The sequence below is a fragment of the Colletotrichum truncatum genome (assembly GCF_014235925.2).
Source record: "Colletotrichum truncatum strain CMES1059 chromosome Unknown Contig_0020, whole genome shotgun sequence".
NCBI lineage: Eukaryota > Fungi > Ascomycota > Sordariomycetes > Glomerellales > Glomerellaceae > Colletotrichum > Colletotrichum truncatum.
In genome coordinates this window covers 213,166-232,710 of record NW_027222417.1, presented here as the reverse complement: position 1 = coordinate 232,710, position 19,545 = coordinate 213,166, and the positions used below count along the sequence as shown (strand labels likewise).

The 19,545-nt window shown below is 45.4% G+C and overlaps 3 protein-coding genes across 3 annotated transcripts; 1 reads left to right on the top strand and 2 right to left on the bottom strand.

The window, feature by feature from the left end:
• Window positions 1-3,991: 3,991 nt before the first annotated feature.
• Window positions 3,992-5,248, bottom strand: CTRU02_215814 (uncharacterized protein; the record flags this gene model as incomplete). Its single annotated transcript, XM_036733785.1, has 2 exons — window positions 3,992-4,070; window positions 4,128-5,248. 2 exons carry the CDS (start codon window positions 5,246-5,248, stop codon window positions 3,992-3,994), a joined length of 1,200 nt encoding a protein of 399 aa, XP_036574493.1.
• Window positions 5,249-6,882: 1,634 nt separating this feature from the next.
• On the bottom strand, window positions 6,883-8,514 carry CTRU02_215813 (uncharacterized protein; the record flags this gene model as incomplete). Its single annotated transcript, XM_036733784.2, has 3 exons — window positions 6,883-7,444; window positions 7,497-7,753; window positions 7,840-8,514. 3 exons carry the CDS (start codon window positions 8,512-8,514, stop codon window positions 6,883-6,885), a joined length of 1,494 nt encoding a protein of 497 aa, XP_036574492.2.
• A 9,844-nt stretch (window positions 8,515-18,358) lies between these two features.
• CTRU02_215812 (uncharacterized protein) lies at window positions 18,359-18,655 on the top strand (the record flags this gene model as incomplete). The annotated part of the gene is made up of 2 exons (XM_036733783.1): window positions 18,359-18,399; window positions 18,511-18,655. The coding sequence occupies 2 exons, from the start codon at window positions 18,359-18,361 to the stop codon at window positions 18,653-18,655; spliced, it is 186 nt and encodes a 61-aa protein (XP_036574491.1).
• Between the last annotated feature and the right edge of the window lie 890 nt (window positions 18,656-19,545).

The window sequence follows — 19,545 nt, the reverse complement described above, 5'->3', positions numbered from 1 at the left end:
ACATGGAGGCTGTGAGTTACTTTTTGCAGACAGAATACATATGGTAGGGGTTCTATTGATTAAGTAGTCTGGAGTGCTAAGATAAGCGTGACATAGCTCACGGCAAAGTAGAGCAAGTATAGACGAGCTTTCTGCGATGGTTGGCGGGTCGGAATTGTCGGCTGTGATGCAACCCACTACCATTGGCGGTCTTCTATTGAGAAGTTTCTCTTCAACGCAAATTTGTTTCTTTGGGGTTCACCTGACCATTCCCAACGAGCTTCCACAACGGACTGCTTGGTTGGGAGGGATTAGACGAGAGGCGACCGAGAAATGTTCGTTGTTAGACGGTGCGGGATGCATTTTACAATGCGAGTAAAACTTTGCAATAATATATAAGTAGTCAGCCTATTTTTTAAGAGTGAATGAAGTTGCGTTTTCGTAGGGATAGCTTTCTTACAGAGGTTAGAGAATCTTATTTAATCCGGGGGTCGTAGAGATAAACGTTGTGATAGTGTCCGAGAGCGGTCGCGGGAGATACTAAAGGATTGTTTACGTTATATAAACTGATGTTGATTAATTATGAAGTATTAACTTTGAGGGTTGCTTTATGACTTATGTAGCCTTGGAAGTAAGTCCTGTTTAGTGAGACTTTGTAGTAGTGATGGCAGTGGATGAAGCCGTGATTGCCGTTTGCCTTACTCTTTGTTATTGAGCCAGATATCTTCAAGACAAGGTGGCCTGTGAATAACGGTGATATCCTTTCACAAATTAGATGTATGTTGTCTCAGATATGCTGGAATCGCAGGCTATTCCAAGAACGTACAGAGCTGCTCAGGAAGGCTATGTATTGAGTGGAAGTTAAACTGGCTAGTCAGGTTATTGCCTGGAAAATGATGTTCTCGAATGGAAACAACCACGCATTCTTATTAATAAACAATGACATTCTCATACTATCTAGTTACCATTAAGCCAACTACTTAGAATCAGTTAACCTTTACCAAAGTTTTTCACCCATCATGATAGAGCAGCCTACACGAAAAGAATGAAGTACAAGGGGGAGGAATTTGTGCGAGGTAATTCACATTCAAACACCTCAGGGGGTCAGGTTCCGATCATTACAGGGCTGATTGTCTTTCGGTTTATTAATTCCGCTTGTAGCTATTCTTAAGTTTTCCTTCCATTTTCTAAGGCCTAGGGTTAGTATTAAGTAGTAGGCAGCCATGGTTGTTGTTAAAGAGGTTCAAGGACATGGATTGCATTTCAAGTTAAGGAGACTTCATCAACTCGAATTGCCAGCAAAACTAAAACTAACGGGTCAACTTGAGCAGGAAATTTCCAAAAGACAACCCAAAAGGATTTGAGACTGTTTGAACAATCTTATAGCACGTTTGGAGTGATCATCACACTCAATCTGTTCAAATTTGGGCATGGCATCTGAATCAGATCACCAAGTTGAGCCATAAAGCATAACTCCGAGTCTAATAATGGTGCCCAATCTTAAGTCTCCAGTGAGCTGCATTGTCATCATGACCTTGATTAGAGTGATAGTGGCGATACCATTCGGTCTCCGTAGGCGAATCCATCGTGTCTCTGCGCTCTTAGCATCCATATAAGGAGCCATCGAAAAAAGTCTTAGGAGGACCTCGGTCAGATTATATCAAGACTAATCAACAGCAAATTTGCTAGCGCGATATCAACGGCCGGTTTCGCAATACCATTTCATCTATAAGGGTTGAGTTCTGTCGTGACAGATGTCATCGAGATGTCATCGCACCCAATATCCTTAAGTCTTTTTTGGATTTCATCTCCAGCAAGATGACGAGATGAGTTTACTCCACGAAAAGTAAGTTATCGGTCCGCGGGGGAGACTACACGATGATCTGTCTAACATTATTAGATGGCTTTCAAGACCATTTACCGGGGTCAGACAAATTGTCACTTGGGAATTTCTTTTGGAATAGACTGAATTTGCTCAAAATGGCTAGGGTTATGGGTAATGCTCATACCCGACTCTGACGGTCCTCTAGTCTCGTAGCTTAATCAGCAGGAGAACTGACTTACTGCCGTGATTGATCATTAGTGTTTCGTGAGTACGGTATACCCTGGACTACTAGTGGCTATGTCTAACGGCCATAATAGTTTCTCCTGTCATTCCTAGCCGTTTAGTGCGTCAGGCGGCATGCCATCATCCACACCTTTGTCTAAGACTAGTGCCATACAGCTCGAATTTAACCTCATACAACACATAGATACGCCTTTTCCTTTTTACACTATTACAACTATAGTTAACCTGTGGGATTGCCTCAAAACTCGTTAGCATGTGGTTCACTTGCCCGCAAGAGTCGAGTTGGCTGTTATAAGCACCAGCATTCTCACTTCGACAGAAACCATGCCAGATATGTTCTGCCCCGCCATTTTCAAACTCTTAACCTCATGGGACCAGCCATCTTTGGGATAGTAGCTTTCGTGGGTAGTTAATAGGCAACAACATGCTGTGGACTACTCATGAGCTTCATATCTAGGATTTCGTGGCAAGTCTCTCCTAAACAAATAATTTGAATTTACAAGCGGTTTGAAACAGAGTTTGCTTGCTGAGATGTCCAAGCACCAGTTGCGCTGGTAAGCTGGTTGTTTCCAGGACGTTCATTGTGATCCATACAACCCAAAGCTGTGCGGACATGATTTCTGGCAAAGCAAGCTTTTATTATTGTTGTTACTTAGTTGGAAATTGATGTAGTGACTCTCGAGATAGGAAGGCCAACTTGAGCGTTATTTCTAGCCAATGAATTTCAGTCATTAGCGATGACCTTGTAGCTTGAAGAAAGTATAATCATCTATTTTATTACTTACTCGCCTCATACCGGTTGCTTGATGTGTTTGGCAGTCTCTGTGGGCTTGATTGATGGGTTGGGTCTTTTTATGGTATTGGCTTGGTTGCCCTTCCTTCTGCTTCCTTCAGGGATATCTTGACCATAACAACGTAGAAAAGACGTTCAGGGCATTGTTCGATGAACTGGAACGAGTCAGTAGAGTACATGCATAGCGAGAATAATCAATGAAGTCGTAGAAATTACCACCCAAGTATGTGATAGCTTTTGACCGATTTGGAGCGCAACTAACATGGGCACTCATGAATATCAACCATTCCGATACCGAGGATGAGGGCACTGTTTTTGCAACTACCATCCTCAGAATGAGAACTGCCAACACACCTTAAAGTTTCAGGACTTGCAACATCTCCTTCTAGAAGGCTTCAAGGGTATGGTCAAGTTATCGGATAAATGTGAGAATATAAAGCTGCGAACATGGGTATATCAGGATGACAGAGAGTCCTGATTGCCCCCCATGTAAGCCCACCCTTGATCGGTTGTTCTCTACTTTCGAGGTTGGTAAAAGTACATCTTGTGGAACTTCTATTCTGCGACCTTAAATCACGTAAAGACTGTGTGAACGGGATCTTGTTTGGTTCTTTGTTTTCCATCAGGGCATACTTCAGAGCCTTGAACTATAAACCAGAAGCTGCGGTTCTCCTCCTGCACTGTGACGAAAGGTTGCTTTTTTGTTATTTTTGTCTTGGCCAAATAAAGGAACCACTCGACTTCAGGGTGGCAAGCATCTCAGTTCTCGTGGGCTGGTTTGTTGTTTGGTTTTGTGTTATTACAAGAAATAGGTCTACCTTCTGCTTATGTGAATCTCGATACCTTGGGACACTTGATGGTCCGAACTTGAAGGGAGGGCACAATCAGGGGACCAAGACTAACACATATCGTTTTGATGTAATAGGACGATGAATTTCTTGTCCCTTGAACCTGTTGTCCTGCTTTGCCTGGTCATCTGCGAATCGATCCTGAACGCCACCGTATCTATGCCTTCCTAGCCTCTGACCTTTTGGTCTTGGCTTTGGTGTAATCAAATCCTCCACGCTTGGGTGGCAGTTTCTTAACTGCCATTACTCCCTCTATATCCTGTCCACCTGCTCCGCTCTTGTCAAAATGGGTCCCTGGTATCCTCAAACCGGGCGCATGATGCGGCATGCTTCCATCATGACCCCTCGCAAGTCCTCGAAAGTGATAGTTGCATGACCAATACTAGATAACCGCTTATGTTAGTTAGCCGTGGCGCAAATCTTTTATGAACTTGCTTACCTGTGTGAGCAAGAAGAGGATGCGTCCGCGTCTTTACCAGCAGCGCAGTTGCGTCTCAGTTCGCAGGGAAGGCCGTCGATGGCGGCAAGAAAGTCGGATGCAAAAAGATGGATCTCACCCTCGGGTTGTTGAAGTGCGCCTTCTCGATAGAACTCGCATCTGCGCATGACCCATGCTGGTGGACTGTCGATAATCTGATCATTGGCTGCAGCCACGACGCCGACGGTGGCAGATTCGCCCTGCGATGAATGGCAAATATCCAGAATGATGACAAGACGAATGCGGCTGCTGCAGTCAGACCTGACGCCTTTGGTGACATACGAGAGCGCCTTGCATTCAGCATCGGCGGCAGTCTGGCTGTAAGCAACCTCCCCAACGATGGATGGGAGCCTGTCCGCCCATGGCTGGGTTGTATGCTCAGAGAACGCTACATCTGGCTGTGCTTCCCAAGATCCCGGGACGAAAACGGTGGATGTACCTGAGCTGTAAACATTCTTCAAGCGTCTGATGGTATCGCGGAGTGCATCGTCAACGGCTGGGTTGATGTCGCCGGCCTTGTGCTTGATAGCGTTGTGCGAGTCCAGAAGACGTCGTAAGTGTTCTAGAAGCCGATTCAATGCTTGCTGAATCAAATTATCGAGGCCACGACAGCACAGTTGGTGCAACAGGGACTCTGTCATCTCCAGCTCGGCAATCTGGGTGTTGTAGTTGTAGGCGAATCGGGAAGGCTTGGCTTGGAGCAAGGTACTCTTGAGAAAGGGTAGCTCGACAATCTTGACAGAGAGACGAAGAGGTGACTCAGAGTCGTAGCAACAGCGGGCGGCTTCGATGGCAGATTGGTAGCGAGCGATGATTCTGTTGGCGTCAGTCAAATCGAAACTCTCCTTGCTTTTGCGATCGTAGTGGGAGAGATTGGCAGTGTCGATGTGCCCATCGTCATAGGCACTATCGCAGTCGGTGTCTCTGAGAGGGAAGGTTTCGAGTATCTGAGGAGTGGAAGGAGTTGAAAGGTTTGGAGACTCGAACTGAGGAAGCTGTTGTGGAGGGATTGACTGTTCGTGTCCTTTGGTATCGGCAGTGGCTAGATGGTTGCCATCTTTGCCCTGTTGAGAAATGCCCATGGCTGTGATGAGCGCGTGATTGATATTTTAATACTGCTGCTAGAACCACAGTTGCTGTCGTCGTCGTCGTTGTCGTTGCCGTCGTTGTAGTGAGGATTTATGAACGTCGTGAAGTAAGATTTGGCAAAAACGAATGCCTTTTCTTTTTGTCAAGATGAAAAAGCTCTTTTCTGGATCGGAGAAAAGCAAAAGACGTCAAAGATGGGAGTGGAGAGTGTGTGAGAGATGGGAAGTGTGAGATGGAAAGTGTGAAATGGAGACAAACGGGTGAACAGCCAGGTGAAGTTCGAAAGGCCCAAAGGGGAAAGATACGCTGTGGCTGTGGGTCGTGCTTGCTCATGAGAGGTGGTTCAGTGTGTATTCCTTGATTACGTAATCGACAATCAGTACCTTGAAAAACTTAACTGTCCTACACTCACACGGGCAGTTCAGCTCTTGGTAGGTATATGCCGATGAATTCTCATAGCTGCCACATAACAGTACATGAATCATAAACACATATGAAAAGACAATAAGGAGCCACACAATTGCATCACACCTTTAGAAGCTTTAATCTTGACCGTCGCGATACGCGATGATAAGGTTTTCCAAGCTGGAGAGGTATTTACCAGGTCTTTGGATACTGCGAAGAGCCATTTGCTGAATAAAATGAGAAAATCCATGATAAAAGGACAATATTCATGATAAAAAGACGACAATTCGACTAGCGATTCTCTGGGACTTCTGATCTTCTGAGTTTCCCCAGAAGACGCTGACTGTTTCGTTTTATTGGGATGGTTAGGATCGCTGTGGTAAGACTTGCTGGCAGCATGATGATTGGAGAGCGTTGCTGTGTTTTGATGGTCATTTTTGGACATGGCTAGCTATATGTTTGTTTATACAGGAAGAGACGGAAATAATGGAATTTCTTGTAATATTTATGCTTCGATATCGGAACTTTCGTGCAGGTTTGCTAACCTCTATAATGCCTGTGCGCCTCTAGCCTAACTCTAAGGGGCGACTAGAGCCAGGTAAGGTCATCAAAGACTCTAAAAAATGAGCATGTATCCACGGCTGAAACACGATTCGAAGAATGGCCAAAAGCCATAATGTTTGGTTGCATATCTAAATGAGATTTCGCAAGGCAAACTGGCAAGACCCAACGTAGCGTGGTCTGAGAAACAGGGCGTATTTCAACACGTTTTATCTAGATTGGCAAGCGCCCTCTAATCTTTTTGCAGATACTTCGGTCCTGGTTTGAAAGATCCATGCGATAAGCGGGCGTAGGCGGCTGCTGGAGGATGTCTAACTCGGCTTCAAATTTCTGCGATGCCATCGGGTGGGGCTTATCGGGAACCAAAGTGCGGTCAAAGTGGTATGTAATATCCAAGTGCTTCTTCTCATCCAGCTAGATAAAATCCATCTGCCCATCTGATGATGAGCGAAACCCGAGGTCGGTACAATGTCGTGAGCGGGTGAGTAGTACGTCAGGACGGCTTCGTAGGGCACCTTGAGGCGATTCTGCGTACGATATCTAGATATCTAGAGAGATGACTGAGGTGAACGAGACCTGTGTGGCAAAACTTGAGAACGCATAGGCTCACAGCAGGCATGACGTTCTGCCGTGATAGCTTCATTCGCCAGGTTCATGGATGTTATACTGTGCGCACTAAACAACCAAGACATTCACGCTTGAACGCTGGCCAAAACACCCCTTCACACCACTGAGTGACACACTGGAGGGCGAGAACAAGCTTCAATATCCCCCACTCGTGGCGTGTCGAACCCATCGGAACTTTTAGATAGATGACCGACTGATCACCGGCAAGCCCGGGCACAGTCGCCACAAAGTCCCAGTCATGACCCTGCACAATTACCGCAGGAAGAAACTCGATCGCCGAGGCTTCTGGATCCCAGCCAAGCTGTTTAAGGCTCCTAAATTGCGCTGTCTGCCACGTGCCCACTTGCAAAAGAGCCTTATCCCACTCGACACCCGGACGCTTAGTCTCGAGCGAAAGAGCAATTGGGAGGTGAGTGAGACCACCCATGTCCGAGTGGTTGATGGAAGATCCGGGTCTCGAGCTGCACTTTCTTGAAATGATGCCTCGCGCCTCGGGCGTTTGCATGTCGCGGGCCGGGTCGACGACAATGCAGAAGTCTACCATCTGCGTCGGAGCGCCCTTCGGACGGTAATTTGAAAGAATCTGGGCGGTCGTACTGCACGAAAATAAGTATTTGGCGAACTGCTTAGAAAAGGCTCTGTACTTACCAGTACTGGGTCCCTAGAAGCCCAGGTGTAATGCTCGCTTTCTTGCAGATCCATTTCAAGACAGGTAGATGGATTTCCGCGTTCCATTGGCTTTCAGAGGACCGTTCGCGTTCGCATTTGTTGGCGTCTGACTTCACTTCTTGCATCCAATCAAGACTGGGAACACGACTTTTGTAGGCAGTTGCAAAGTCCCCTTCCGCGCCAAAAGCATGGCGTGGGATGGAGGCGCCTCTTTTTGGTTTCGTGACGGGATCGACCTGTATTGTCGAGGCGCATTGGCGTCAGCGTGGTCTTGGTAATAGGCAGTAATGTGGGGCAAACGTTTCGCAACTTAACGACTTACATCGGACATGCGGGAAGTGGGCAGTAGATGGAAACCATCTTCGATAACGCCCAGCTTGTCTATGAGGGTTCGCAGAGATGATGGGAGATCTGGGTCCTCTGAAAATTGGCCTAGCGTGAAGCCAGAATCGAGTATCTCATTGTCTCTAAGCCGCTTGTTTGGGGATGATGCTCCGGATGCTCGACTTGTCACAGACTGGCCAGAAACGGAAGACTGATCGGATGGTCGTGGAGAGAATGTGACACCAGTAAGCGAAAACGGCCTTGGAGTGTAGTCGAGGTCGTAGCCAACGTCGGTCGTGGTGTCGTCGAGTGCTCGTTTTTGGGGGGAGGGTGTATGGGGGTGTGTCATATCGTGAGATGATGGGATGGGTTCGTGGTGGGAGACTGGTAGATAGGTTTCGGTCGGAGAAGGAAGATGTCGTGTCTCTTGAGTGCGAGGGTTTTTCCTTGGAACAATTTCATTCTCGATTCTGGTGAATCTGCTGTCGTCGTCAATCGATAGGGCCAGGCGAGGACGCTTGCGGGGGCGTTTTAGGTCTTGGTCGAGGTCCTGGTCAAGATCCTGCTGGTGACTGGCTGAAGCCGCACCGGAAGAGCTGCTGAGAAGATCGCCCTGGGGGCTGATATTTGCTAGCCAAAGAAATATTGAATCGAGATTGAGATTTTGGTTCATCATAGCTTGTACGAAGCATGTGGAGCGATGCCGCAGTGATTGCAAATCATGTTGCTACTCATGCTGATTGTGGAGTTGTTTTCTTTCGACATCACAAGGCTGAACGCTACGTCAGTGGTTGGCTGTGCAACGACCAGGCTGAGGCTGAGAACCAATCAGTTCCAGCCCACCAGCAGGGGCCAATTATCAGTCACAGTCAGTCACTAACCTCTCGAGAATAACAAAATGGGGCGCTAAGTCGTATGGACCACACCTAGCCTCTTTAAGATAATTAGACGAGACGCTTTGACGCATTCGGCAATCTGACCATTCAACACCTCAGAATTGACCTGTCCTATTTTTGTTATCATCGAGAGCGACAAAACACGGTCGCTAGTCCCCTCGAAAGTATCATTCGACTATTTTACATCGGAAATACCACAACCATAAATATCAAAAAGCCAAAACATTCTGCTTTCATATTTAAAGCATGGTTTTTTTTTTTTTTTTTTTTTTTTTTTTTTTAGGTAAGTCTTATTTTGCGGTAGCTAGTGTTTGGACGAGGTGTTGCTCATGACCAGCATCTGAAAGTATACCATCTCTCTTATTGGTCACCCAATGCTACTTTTGTGGCACCTTGACCAAACCACAGCTACACCTTTCCTGATTTAGCCACAGCCAAACCCATTCCCAGTGTGGCTATGGTTGTTGAAAAGCCACAACACCATTCAACATCACCATTCCATTCACCGCCCTTCATAACAATAAAGCTGCTACCTACAAGTGCCAATTTGCTACAATAATAAGCCCTAATTTTTGCCTAGACTTAAACTTTTACGAGAATTTTTCTAGGTCAAAAAGGACTTCACTATATTATAATTAGCTATTTCCCCTGATGGTTATGTGTTGAAGCGTTGTGGCACACCCATGTTTTGCACATAGAAGTACTTTTTTTCATGGCAGATCCGCAAAAAGTGACTTTCAAAACGAGCACCCAAAAAACCTCCCATTACCCAGACCCACGAAACCCATGGTGCTTTTTCTTCCTTACGTTGGGCTGCCAATATGACCCAGCCCCAACCACAGGTCCCTAGTGGGACCCGTGGGTTAGGTAATGTTCACCCTCAGATGCTCTATTCCACACTTCAGGGTTGGCTACCATATAATGTGCCGGTACGTTACTCATGAGGCAGTGCCATATTTACAAAGATCAATACGATATTGTGCCAGTGGAAAAAAAAAAAAAAAAAAAAAAGCACATGCCTTCTGTCGTAGTGGCTCCAGGCGCCCCCCGGCCCCCGGACCCACCGCGCCCCGGCCGCGTAGTCCCGCGGTGGACTCGCTCCACCGACTTCGTAAAGCAAACTTAGCCCAGCTCACTCATCTAGAAAATACAAGCCGTTAGGTTCCTAGTTGAAGCCGCCCGTACCGTAGGCTGCACATACCATCTTCATGATTGCGAAAAAAATGGGTTTCATAATTTCTGATAATCTTTTCGCCGATGAAATGCGTTTTTTCTGCCTAATTAGTTCTTTTTCCCTTCGTCTTCTGTTTTCCATAGGCTGATAAACACAATGACTGCCAGTTGCCTCCCAAAAAATGTTTTCTTCCTCTATTATCAGTTAGGCCTTTCTTACTGTCACCATTAATCTTTTTCTCAATCATTATGTTAGCCGATGCTTTGCAAATTTACAGTGAACAGGATGTGGTTTGAACAAGGCAAACTTACATTCTGCTCAAGCTAATGACTCCCTTCACTCCTGTTACTGCATCGGCCTTGATGGTCCTTCAACAGACGTGTTGATTTTAGACTGGCCTTCAGCGAAGTCGACAATAGAATAACAACAATTGGACTGGCCTTGTGTTGAAGACTGCGACAGTGTTGAGCACACAAGAGAAGATAGCCAATAGCTTGTATTCTTCCTCCATCTTCCCTAATGCATCGGCCATGTGCTCTGTGGATGACCCAAAGAAATGATGAACACATAATGTCGGCAAGGATGAGTTTGACTCGTTTTTATTAGCGTAGGCCTGCGACAAAATCAATGCCAATCCAATTCGCGCACCGCAACAAAAAAGACATTTTTTCCCGCAAATAACACCGCAGAATTATCGTGCGTCGTTGACAGCCTTTGTCGCCAATTTGTCTGAGTCTTTCGCTGTATCTGCGACTGTTACGCATTGCCTCAGAATGGGACGACAACTAAACGTTGTACAGTACCTTGCTCGAAAAGTATGTTGGATGTCGTTTTTGAGACCATCAAGGATATCAATCACATTCTTAAACCCCAATTGCGGACATGCGATGCAGTCTTTTCTTATTACAAGGTTTTGTCGTATGGTCTTAGTGGATTTGAGAAAAGGCAAGCTTGAATGGATGTCTTCCAGGGCGGTCTAACTTAATAAAGACACCAGCTAAATTCAAACCACTGCAAATATTTACAAAGCCTGATTCTTTTACAACAATTACTTGAAATACCTTTTAAGACTCCAAGAAGCCAAGTGATAAGGCTTGTAGACTTACAAATACATGAGTTGAACGGATTACCCAAGTTGTCCGTTCGGACATATCATTTTCCACCTAGGCTAGGACCGAGTTCGACCAAGCGAGAATACTCGATACCATCGTCAAAGCCGTTTATAGTTCTGTGCGCCAACAGCAGAAGCAACTGCACCTCCTCGCCGGAGTTGCCAACACCTTATGCGTCAGTGTGGAGCAATTTATATGTCCTAGGTACAATATGGGTCCACATCCACCACGATGAAGCTGTCTCTGCGCAAGTTCATGCAACTGGTGCCTCCAAACACCAACGACACATTTTTTTCCGTCCCTGAATTCTTCAACTCTGTGCAGTACTACCTCTTCCCTTGACTTTGTGCTGCTGCCACATCTCTCTTCTCTCCACACTACAAGCTTACTGACTTTGCGACAGTCGTCAATCAAGCTATGGACTATACCCCTTCTTACTCACAACGCAACGCACACAGGCGGGCTCATCCGTCTTTGGTGCTTGTCTAAAATAGCCAATAATGCAGCCATGTATTTCTCTTCAGAGTCTTCAGCAAGTCCCTCTCCAAGCCCTGCGTCAAGCCCTGCTTCAAAACCACCGGCGAGCCATTCTGAGAGCTGTTCTCCAATCAGTTGCTCATTCATTGACCCATTTTATATCTTTCATTCTTTTTTCATACATGATCCTGACCGCATACCTTTCACTGATCCAAGCCCTATTGAAATTACCCAGTCTAAAGTTCAACTCATATCGTACTCTATCTCTTGGACACCTCGCCAAATTCGCAACATCACATATACGACTGAATGAACCCCAGGGCTCATCAATACACAGGCTTATACGAGATCGGAAGGGCTTGTATGATCTATACGTGCTAGCAGATGACTCGGGCATTGTCGGCGGTATTGTCAATGCGATTATTTCTACATTACCAGCTCTTTTACTAACAGTTGAAGCCGGCCTTAAGTCTTTTAAAACTTTTGAAATTAGCAATCCTTATAAAGACCGTAAAGGCTTCTTTTGGGGGCAGAGTAATACAGCTCATCTGATTCAATTGAACTTACCTGCACGGATATGAGATCTTTCAATAGGGGTAAATTCAACATGTCCATTCTACACCATACACTACCTAGGAGGTTTGAAGGTTTACAAGAGACTCCTCCCTTTCCGTTGCCCTTCACGCGGGAAGGCGAGGTCGTCCTCTACTTGAGGCTCAGGTGGTCAGCAGCTGTGGCCAGGCGGCCACAGAGACGCTCAAACCCAACATCACGATTATTCCAATAGTTTTCATGTTGTTGAGGATTCTGTGCGTCCACTTATCAAAACCAGGCTGACGAAGCCAACATAAACAGTCAAACCGGTCCTTGCCTTCGAAGCTAATATACATTCAGAGCCATCGAGGTCAGAACGCAGCTAACAAAGGAATTTTCTCTTCCCCTCGAATTATCATATTACTTGCAGTAGTAACGAAGACGTAAATCTATAAGAGTTTGGATATCACTAACTTCTGCTTATTTGTCACTAAGTAGCCATCGCACCATTTAATCGAAATAGAGGTTGAGAGCTGTGGCAATGATAGTGTTACAATGGCTGAAATTCCAGGATAAAGTAGACCCAAGGTCGCACGGTTTAACCGGCCGCCGGTTTGCCAGTCACCTGGGTGACTGGCAATCAGACGGAATGCATTTTTGGCATCCACTTCAGCCCAAAATCCTGTAAGCTCTCCCCCTAGAATACCACAGATAGCAACACAGACACTTTTCCCCTTCTTCAAACGGCCCTTCTGGTTCCCCCAGATGGTGTCGATTCGCCAGTATGGGCGGAGCAAATTATGATTCCTATTCTGCTGGAACCCTTACGAATCTGGGAGAGAGCCAGACTACCACCACTACCGACGGGGGTCTGATTCCTACTCTTCTAGGGACAGGAGCTGTGTGAGGAGGCTGATTGTGGGTAGAAACTGTGGGACAAGAGCTTGATTCCTGGTCAGCACGGCATGTTCAGAAACAACGTTTGCTGTTTTAAATAGAATGTTTCTGCTCAATCTCAAGCCCAACGGGAGAAAGGCAAGAAACAAACTTAATCCAATGGGTTGATATGATCACAAGTTCTCAACTTAATCCTGGCTGGAGATTTAGATTATTGGTCAAAAAGAGTACGGGAAAGGCCTGCGACGCACAAAATACAAATCAGTTGCTTATTTTTTTCGGGAACCGCTAAAAGCATAATCTTCAAAAGACATTGGGCTACTTCCAGAGATTGTTAATAGTGAAGAAATACAGCATGACGGTGCGGCAGCTGGTTCATCTAAATCATATGGAGTATTGAACAACATCTCCTGGTAAGCGAGTAGCCTATGCAGGAATCAGCTTGATCAAGGATGTGCCCACCAAATCTTGGCTTCCATTAACAGATATTCTTGGGCCGTGACAAACATGGTCGAAAGGGACTTTCGACATGTTTAAACAAATTTTCAAATAGCTGATTAAAGCAACACAATTGGTACAAATTTGCTGCCCCTGTAACGTCTTATTATTCATGTGCTCAGCCTTGACTATCTCACCCGTGGGCTAACTGATCGCAGTCATTCGTGGGCTTTGTTAGGCGACAACATGATTCTGCAATGTATCTGCTTGGCATCACAATATCCCAAGAGTGGGAGTCTCGCGCGAGGGGTAAAAGCCCCGTCTGATAGGCTTATTGTGTCTCTGTGTATGTTCTTGCCAAAGTGACCAGAGAAGTGAGGACTGAAGTGGTTTCCGAAAATATATACCAAGTCTGGCTGCTAGTTACATGGTTGGCAGCCGGCTGTGGAACCACGTCATCCCGTGAACTTCATCCCGTAATGCCGATCATTGCACTAGTATGAGTGCATGGATATTCTCTCTTAAGTCTAAAAGCCAATGGCGAAACCCCCTTTTCTAGTAGTCGCTAGAAATAGTTATCAGGACCAGTTAGCGAACGAGCTGTTCTGCCTCTCCAAGCCCATTTTGTTTAATGTTTTCTCATTCAACATTGATCCCAGAACTGTCGCCTTGCCTAGCTCTTATTGGCACAGCCTCCTAAGTCTCTTCAATGATGAGTGTCTGGTCGCTGTAGACAACGAGGTCGTTTTATCGTTCCATAGAATCTTGCATGCAGTCAATGTTTATCATAGTAATAGACGAAAGGATAGAACAAACAAGCATAGAAGAAGCAGAGTGTCAGATGAAAGGAGAAACCAAACAAATACATCGTTCTATGATAGTGATGTCCGTAAATTCGATCCCTACCATCCATGGTATGAATATCCATCCTAAAGGGGTTCCTTACGTAAGGTCCTGTGTAAGTACAATGGGAATCTTTGATGTGGAATCATCTAAAAGGCTCCTAAATCAAACGATTGCAACCAATATTAAAGCAAACCTGTCCTATCGACTGTCAGATAACCTCGATCTCGTCCAGGTGTTTGACTTCCCACCTTAAAACTATTTTTACCCTCGTTGTACTTGGTATGAAAGTAGTTTATAGTATTTTCATGTACATTCTTAGTCTTATTACGGCATTATGTACCAACAAAGATCACCACGACTTCATCTATCCGCAAAGCTCTCAAGCAGAAATGTACTCTCTATATAAGTACATGAATAGCCACGACTGGTGGACAGATGAGCCCTAATTGGCTTCACCCCACCTTTGGCGAGATTTTAGTCATCTGGAAGTTGACAGGTAGTCTCAAGACTTTCAATGGTTGCATACACGGATGGATGGATCTGCTAAATAAAGGAGAAACTTTTGTCCCTACCAAAGTCCAACTTGAGCGTAACAACTTTCGTATCACTTTTCCTTAACTATCCCATCGACTGATACATGGCTCCAGTTCCGTGAAGGTCGCAAGACCCGATTTTAGAACCATTCTTACCCCTCAGTAAAATCGGTACATCAACATAACATGGTCTTTTCCTGTGAATTATTAAAGGTTCTAACATAGCATCATGTGTCGACAGCTTTCAAAAGTACTTCTACCATCACCCATAGCTCACTGAAAAGAGATATGTTCTAAGTTTAAATATAGAGCCAGCGAATCTGATAGGCAAAGGAGCTCTGATTTGCTTTATTCCGCCCTTGGCAAAATTGGAGCCATGTGGCAGTCGGTGGGGTAACTACTACACCTAAAACACGAATGTCGGAAGCTTTTCCTGTTGCAATGGTGTTGCTCAAGCTTTCATTGGGCTGTATGTGGTTTGGGATGGTAGAAAAACTTGTCAATTTGATAGTCCCTACATTTTGCATCTTGCTACATAATGATTCAGCCTGATTAAATCTTCCACGAAACTTCAAGCATCCTGAAACTGTCCTAGCGTTGTCCTAAAAGCTGTTCATCCTGCAGAGGGATTACCAAGAACATTTGAAAGTTCATCATAATACCTGGTACGTGCACCAGCCTGGGGGCATTTCAGAAACGGTGAGTGGAAGTGGATGTTAGGGCAAAGCGAGAAGAATGTTGGAGCTAGTAGATCACCGATCATGACTTAGATAAATGTAAAGCCGTCCCAAACAGAGATATTCCGTGCTTCTTGAAAGCCTACTGAAGAGATCCAAGAACGTACGGATGAAAACAAGACTGAAGATATGAAATTAGCTCTGCTAGCACGAGAATCGAGAAGATCTATTCATATGCCGAGAATCTTGTGATAGAAGGGGCTTGGACTTGGTGAGTCTTGAATTCGATTATCATTTTCGAAAAGGCTCAGATATTTCAAGGCCTGGTTCTTTGCGTGACGCTCTTTGACTGATGGGGGGTATGGAAAGAGTAAGTGAGTACAAAATTCCATGACGTTAAACAGCATATCATCCTGTTTTCTTTATTTCAAGCCACACCACTCTCGAAACCACAAGGCAAGTTCACTCCGTTTTGAGACACCTATTGCCGTTAAATTGCGTTGGGCGTAGTACAAGAGTCGATGGAAGAGACGCCATAAAAGTTGAAGCAGAGTTCTGTTGAATCTGGAGTTTGTTTTCCTAGCAGGTTGCTAAGGCAATAGATGGGAATTTATAGGCAACCCAATTGTCAAGAGATGCCGGTTGCATATTCATGCAAAACCACTATTCATTCCTCCATATTTTGCTCGCCACAGCAAGTTCGCGGGGTACATGGACGTAATTTCATCGAACCGGGCTCCATATGGTGAAACTATTGTCAAAGTGATCAGTGCTGGGAACAATCCATTCCCGGATCACAAAAGTGACTTTATCTCACGCACGAGCTTTGGGGTGTTTCTAGCGTTGTAATAACGGGCTCCCGAGGCTCTGTTGAATCTTGTTAAGCCCCGTGACAGCCTTAAAGGATATTGGGTTATAATTTTTCGAATGGCCAGTTGTTGAAAGGAAAGCCCTACTTCTCTGAGGTTACATTATTGCGGGAGCAATGATTTATGGATTTTCTAAGCCAGTTTCATGAATATCTACAATGGCTTCCTGAATCCAACTCCCCCTCTCGAAATCGTTATCGCGAATCTTCAGAAAAAGCCAGCATTCTACCACCAGCTTAGTCAATAGCTTCCTCGAGACTCACCAGTCTCGTGGAGGAGACGCGTACAGACGGAAATTGGTGGCTCCAGCGAGTCAAAAGAACGACATGATGTCAATTTTACTGTCGTTCAAGGGCATTTCGAAAGTGAGTCCCCGCCTCTCGTTAAAATGTACCATCGGCAGCGCTGGCGAGGGGGTCATCAGTAAGCCCTGCCCGAATAGCTGCCAACGTTTTCATGATACATGGAGCTATGATGATACTATCATGTTGAAGCGACCTAGAGGCGATGGGACTGAGATTATCGCTTGCGGTGCATTTGGCGTTTGTCAGTTGCCGAATTTCTATATGTCTTGTACTTGAGTTTCTCAAGAGCCCACTTACTCGGAATCGGTGGGCTGTAACGCCACGTTCAGGCAGAACCTGAAAAAACCAGACTGCTAAAACAAAATCAGTCGTACCGGCATTTCGGACAACCAAACGGTCCTGTCGATACAACATGCAATCAACTAACTGTTGGTCAGCTAGTTTTCGCGGGGATGTGGAACTATCTGAGAAATTACTGAAGAAGACCTGTAATAGTTTCGATATCGTTCATTGTCGTTTCCGTATTGTGTGTGAAGTACATTCCTCGTTCGCACTGTTGAGAAGAGTTGCAATAACTCTCACGTTGCGGAACAAGTTGGTCGCGGAGGAATCCGCAGTATAGTTTCTGTTCGATTTGTCGGTGCTGTGAGTGTTATACTTATGTTCTTGTCCGTAGCCAGAGATTAGAAGTCATACGTGGTGCTTGTAATTATTTTGTAACCTGGCAAGATCTTTGATCATCCATCTGTGGTTAGAACAATACTTGTAAGAATCGGCAAATGTATTGCTCGTATTATAAGCATATGACTAGAGCCAGCGACTGGAGTTGTTTATCAAGCTTCGTTTATATCAATTCAATCGAAACAATACAGATCATCGGTTATTCCTAGTGTTTCCCTTTAGTAGATATTGCGTTTCATATCACGGATTGGGTGAGAAACAACGTAGGGTAAGCCAAGAAATGGAATCCTGTTAAATTGAACACAAAGAATGCACACAATTATTGCAGAATTACAGAAAGTGTTTAAATTAGTGCACAAACATATTGAAAAGCTCCTCCGTTCTCAGCAGTAGTTTTTGTTGGGTTTCTTTGCAATCCAACTCGACAATGTTCGCGCTCTCTTGGATCTCCATCGCATTAGACACTATTGTTAGGATCCCACGAAGTACCTGTGAAGTGGAATCTTTTGTAGAAGTTCTTGTAGAATTGCTGGTTGAAGTGATCACAGAACTTATATCAGCGTTTGGCAGCCTCACAGGAGGCCTAACCACTCGGAAGTTCCGGCTATTGCAACAACTATAGCATATATATCAATTTCGAGGTTCATTCAGGCTGCGAAATCTTCGAAGAGATTCTTTTAACCGTGTGTCCCAACAATAGATTGCTGCCGTCGGCTTCGTCATACAAAAGCCGAAAGGCTATTACGTAGTAGCAGCCGCCAAATTCATACCGACGACGTCAAGGCCCAACAGGACTTCAGAAGCTCATAGGCGTACTTTGAAAATATGACGACATTACCAAGATGAACATCGACGTAGATCTGTATTTAAAGGTTGGGGCAATTATCTGTAGGGTTAGCTAAGTTTGGGGCAAGGCGCCGCTCTTCCATAACGTCAAAGGCTCTTGAGACGGTCTATGGCGTATATTTGGCAACCAGCCAGTTTGCAGATTAGAGATCAAAATATGTAGCCAAATCTCCAGGAACATTGGTTTATCGCCGACTACCGGCTGGAAAGACAACTTGCATCGGTTTCTGTCATGGAACAAGTCGACTCACTTGCCACCCAGGCCTCTTCAGGGTGAGCTTTGCAACCAAGACAGGATATTAGACGATATCACCAATTTTCCAATGCGACAAGCCCCGTGCTTCCGCGAGGGCAACGATAGGAAATACTGACAAACGTACGCAGCACCACCAGTGGATACCGTCGTCACATCTACTCGGGTTCCGGACGGCGTGTAGAGACCGAGCAGGTTGGCACTGTGACGAGCGAACAGCTTGAAATGGTGAAACCTGAGCTAAGTGACCTGTTTGCCCTTACAACTCCGATATAATCTTGGGAGGCACTATGTCATTCACGAAAAAGGGACTTGAAGGCCCTTTTCGCGACGATCTCGCCGCAGTTTTCGACGACGAAAAGCAACCGAAACTATGGTTTGGCGTAGATGCGACCACCCACAGGGGCCATGTCATCCTGTCGGTTTCTTTTTCTGGGATATACGCAGATGGTTTTGTAAGTTAATGACGCATTTACTACTGGCCAGTTTTTTTACGGTTCGGTAGCTGGTCTGATGAAGCAGATTATGGCACAATTGGCGGCACCAGAAGTCCTTCTTCTCTGTCAACATGAGTTGCTAATAAAAGAAACTTTTTCTCGTTTCGAAATTTTAGTAGCTTGATATGCTCCATGGGTTGGCACTCGGAGACTCCGCGAGATAAGCTCCCATTGATGATCCTTGACGGTTCTCACTATGAACCGTCAATCTTGGCCAACCTATCGATTGCCTCGTTGGATGCACACTGGACTGAGCAGCGTCACCATAACCTTCACGACCTCTTAGTAACCTGGCCGGACCTCCATGAAACAACGAGAGGAGGATAAACGGGGACGATACTGGCAGTTAGTGGTAGGCAAACATTGAGTTAGGGCGCTTGCAAGACGATGTCGACCAGGAAAGCCGAGAAAATATGCATCCAGCGTGCCTTCAGAGTCTCTACCCAAGCTGCCTTGTGTATTATGTGGCAATTTAGCGGCAATCTAGTCAGTTGGTTCGAACTCCATGTTATGTCTCAGCAGCAGGTTCTGCCTCATTTGGGGTCAGTTGACGTTTTGCTCTATATACTTCATGTTCCACACCTGTTTCTTAGGTCCCCTATTTATTGACTAGTTAAGGGGGGAATTGGCAGGCTGCCCAATGAATGCTTGCGATTTTTTTATAGCAAG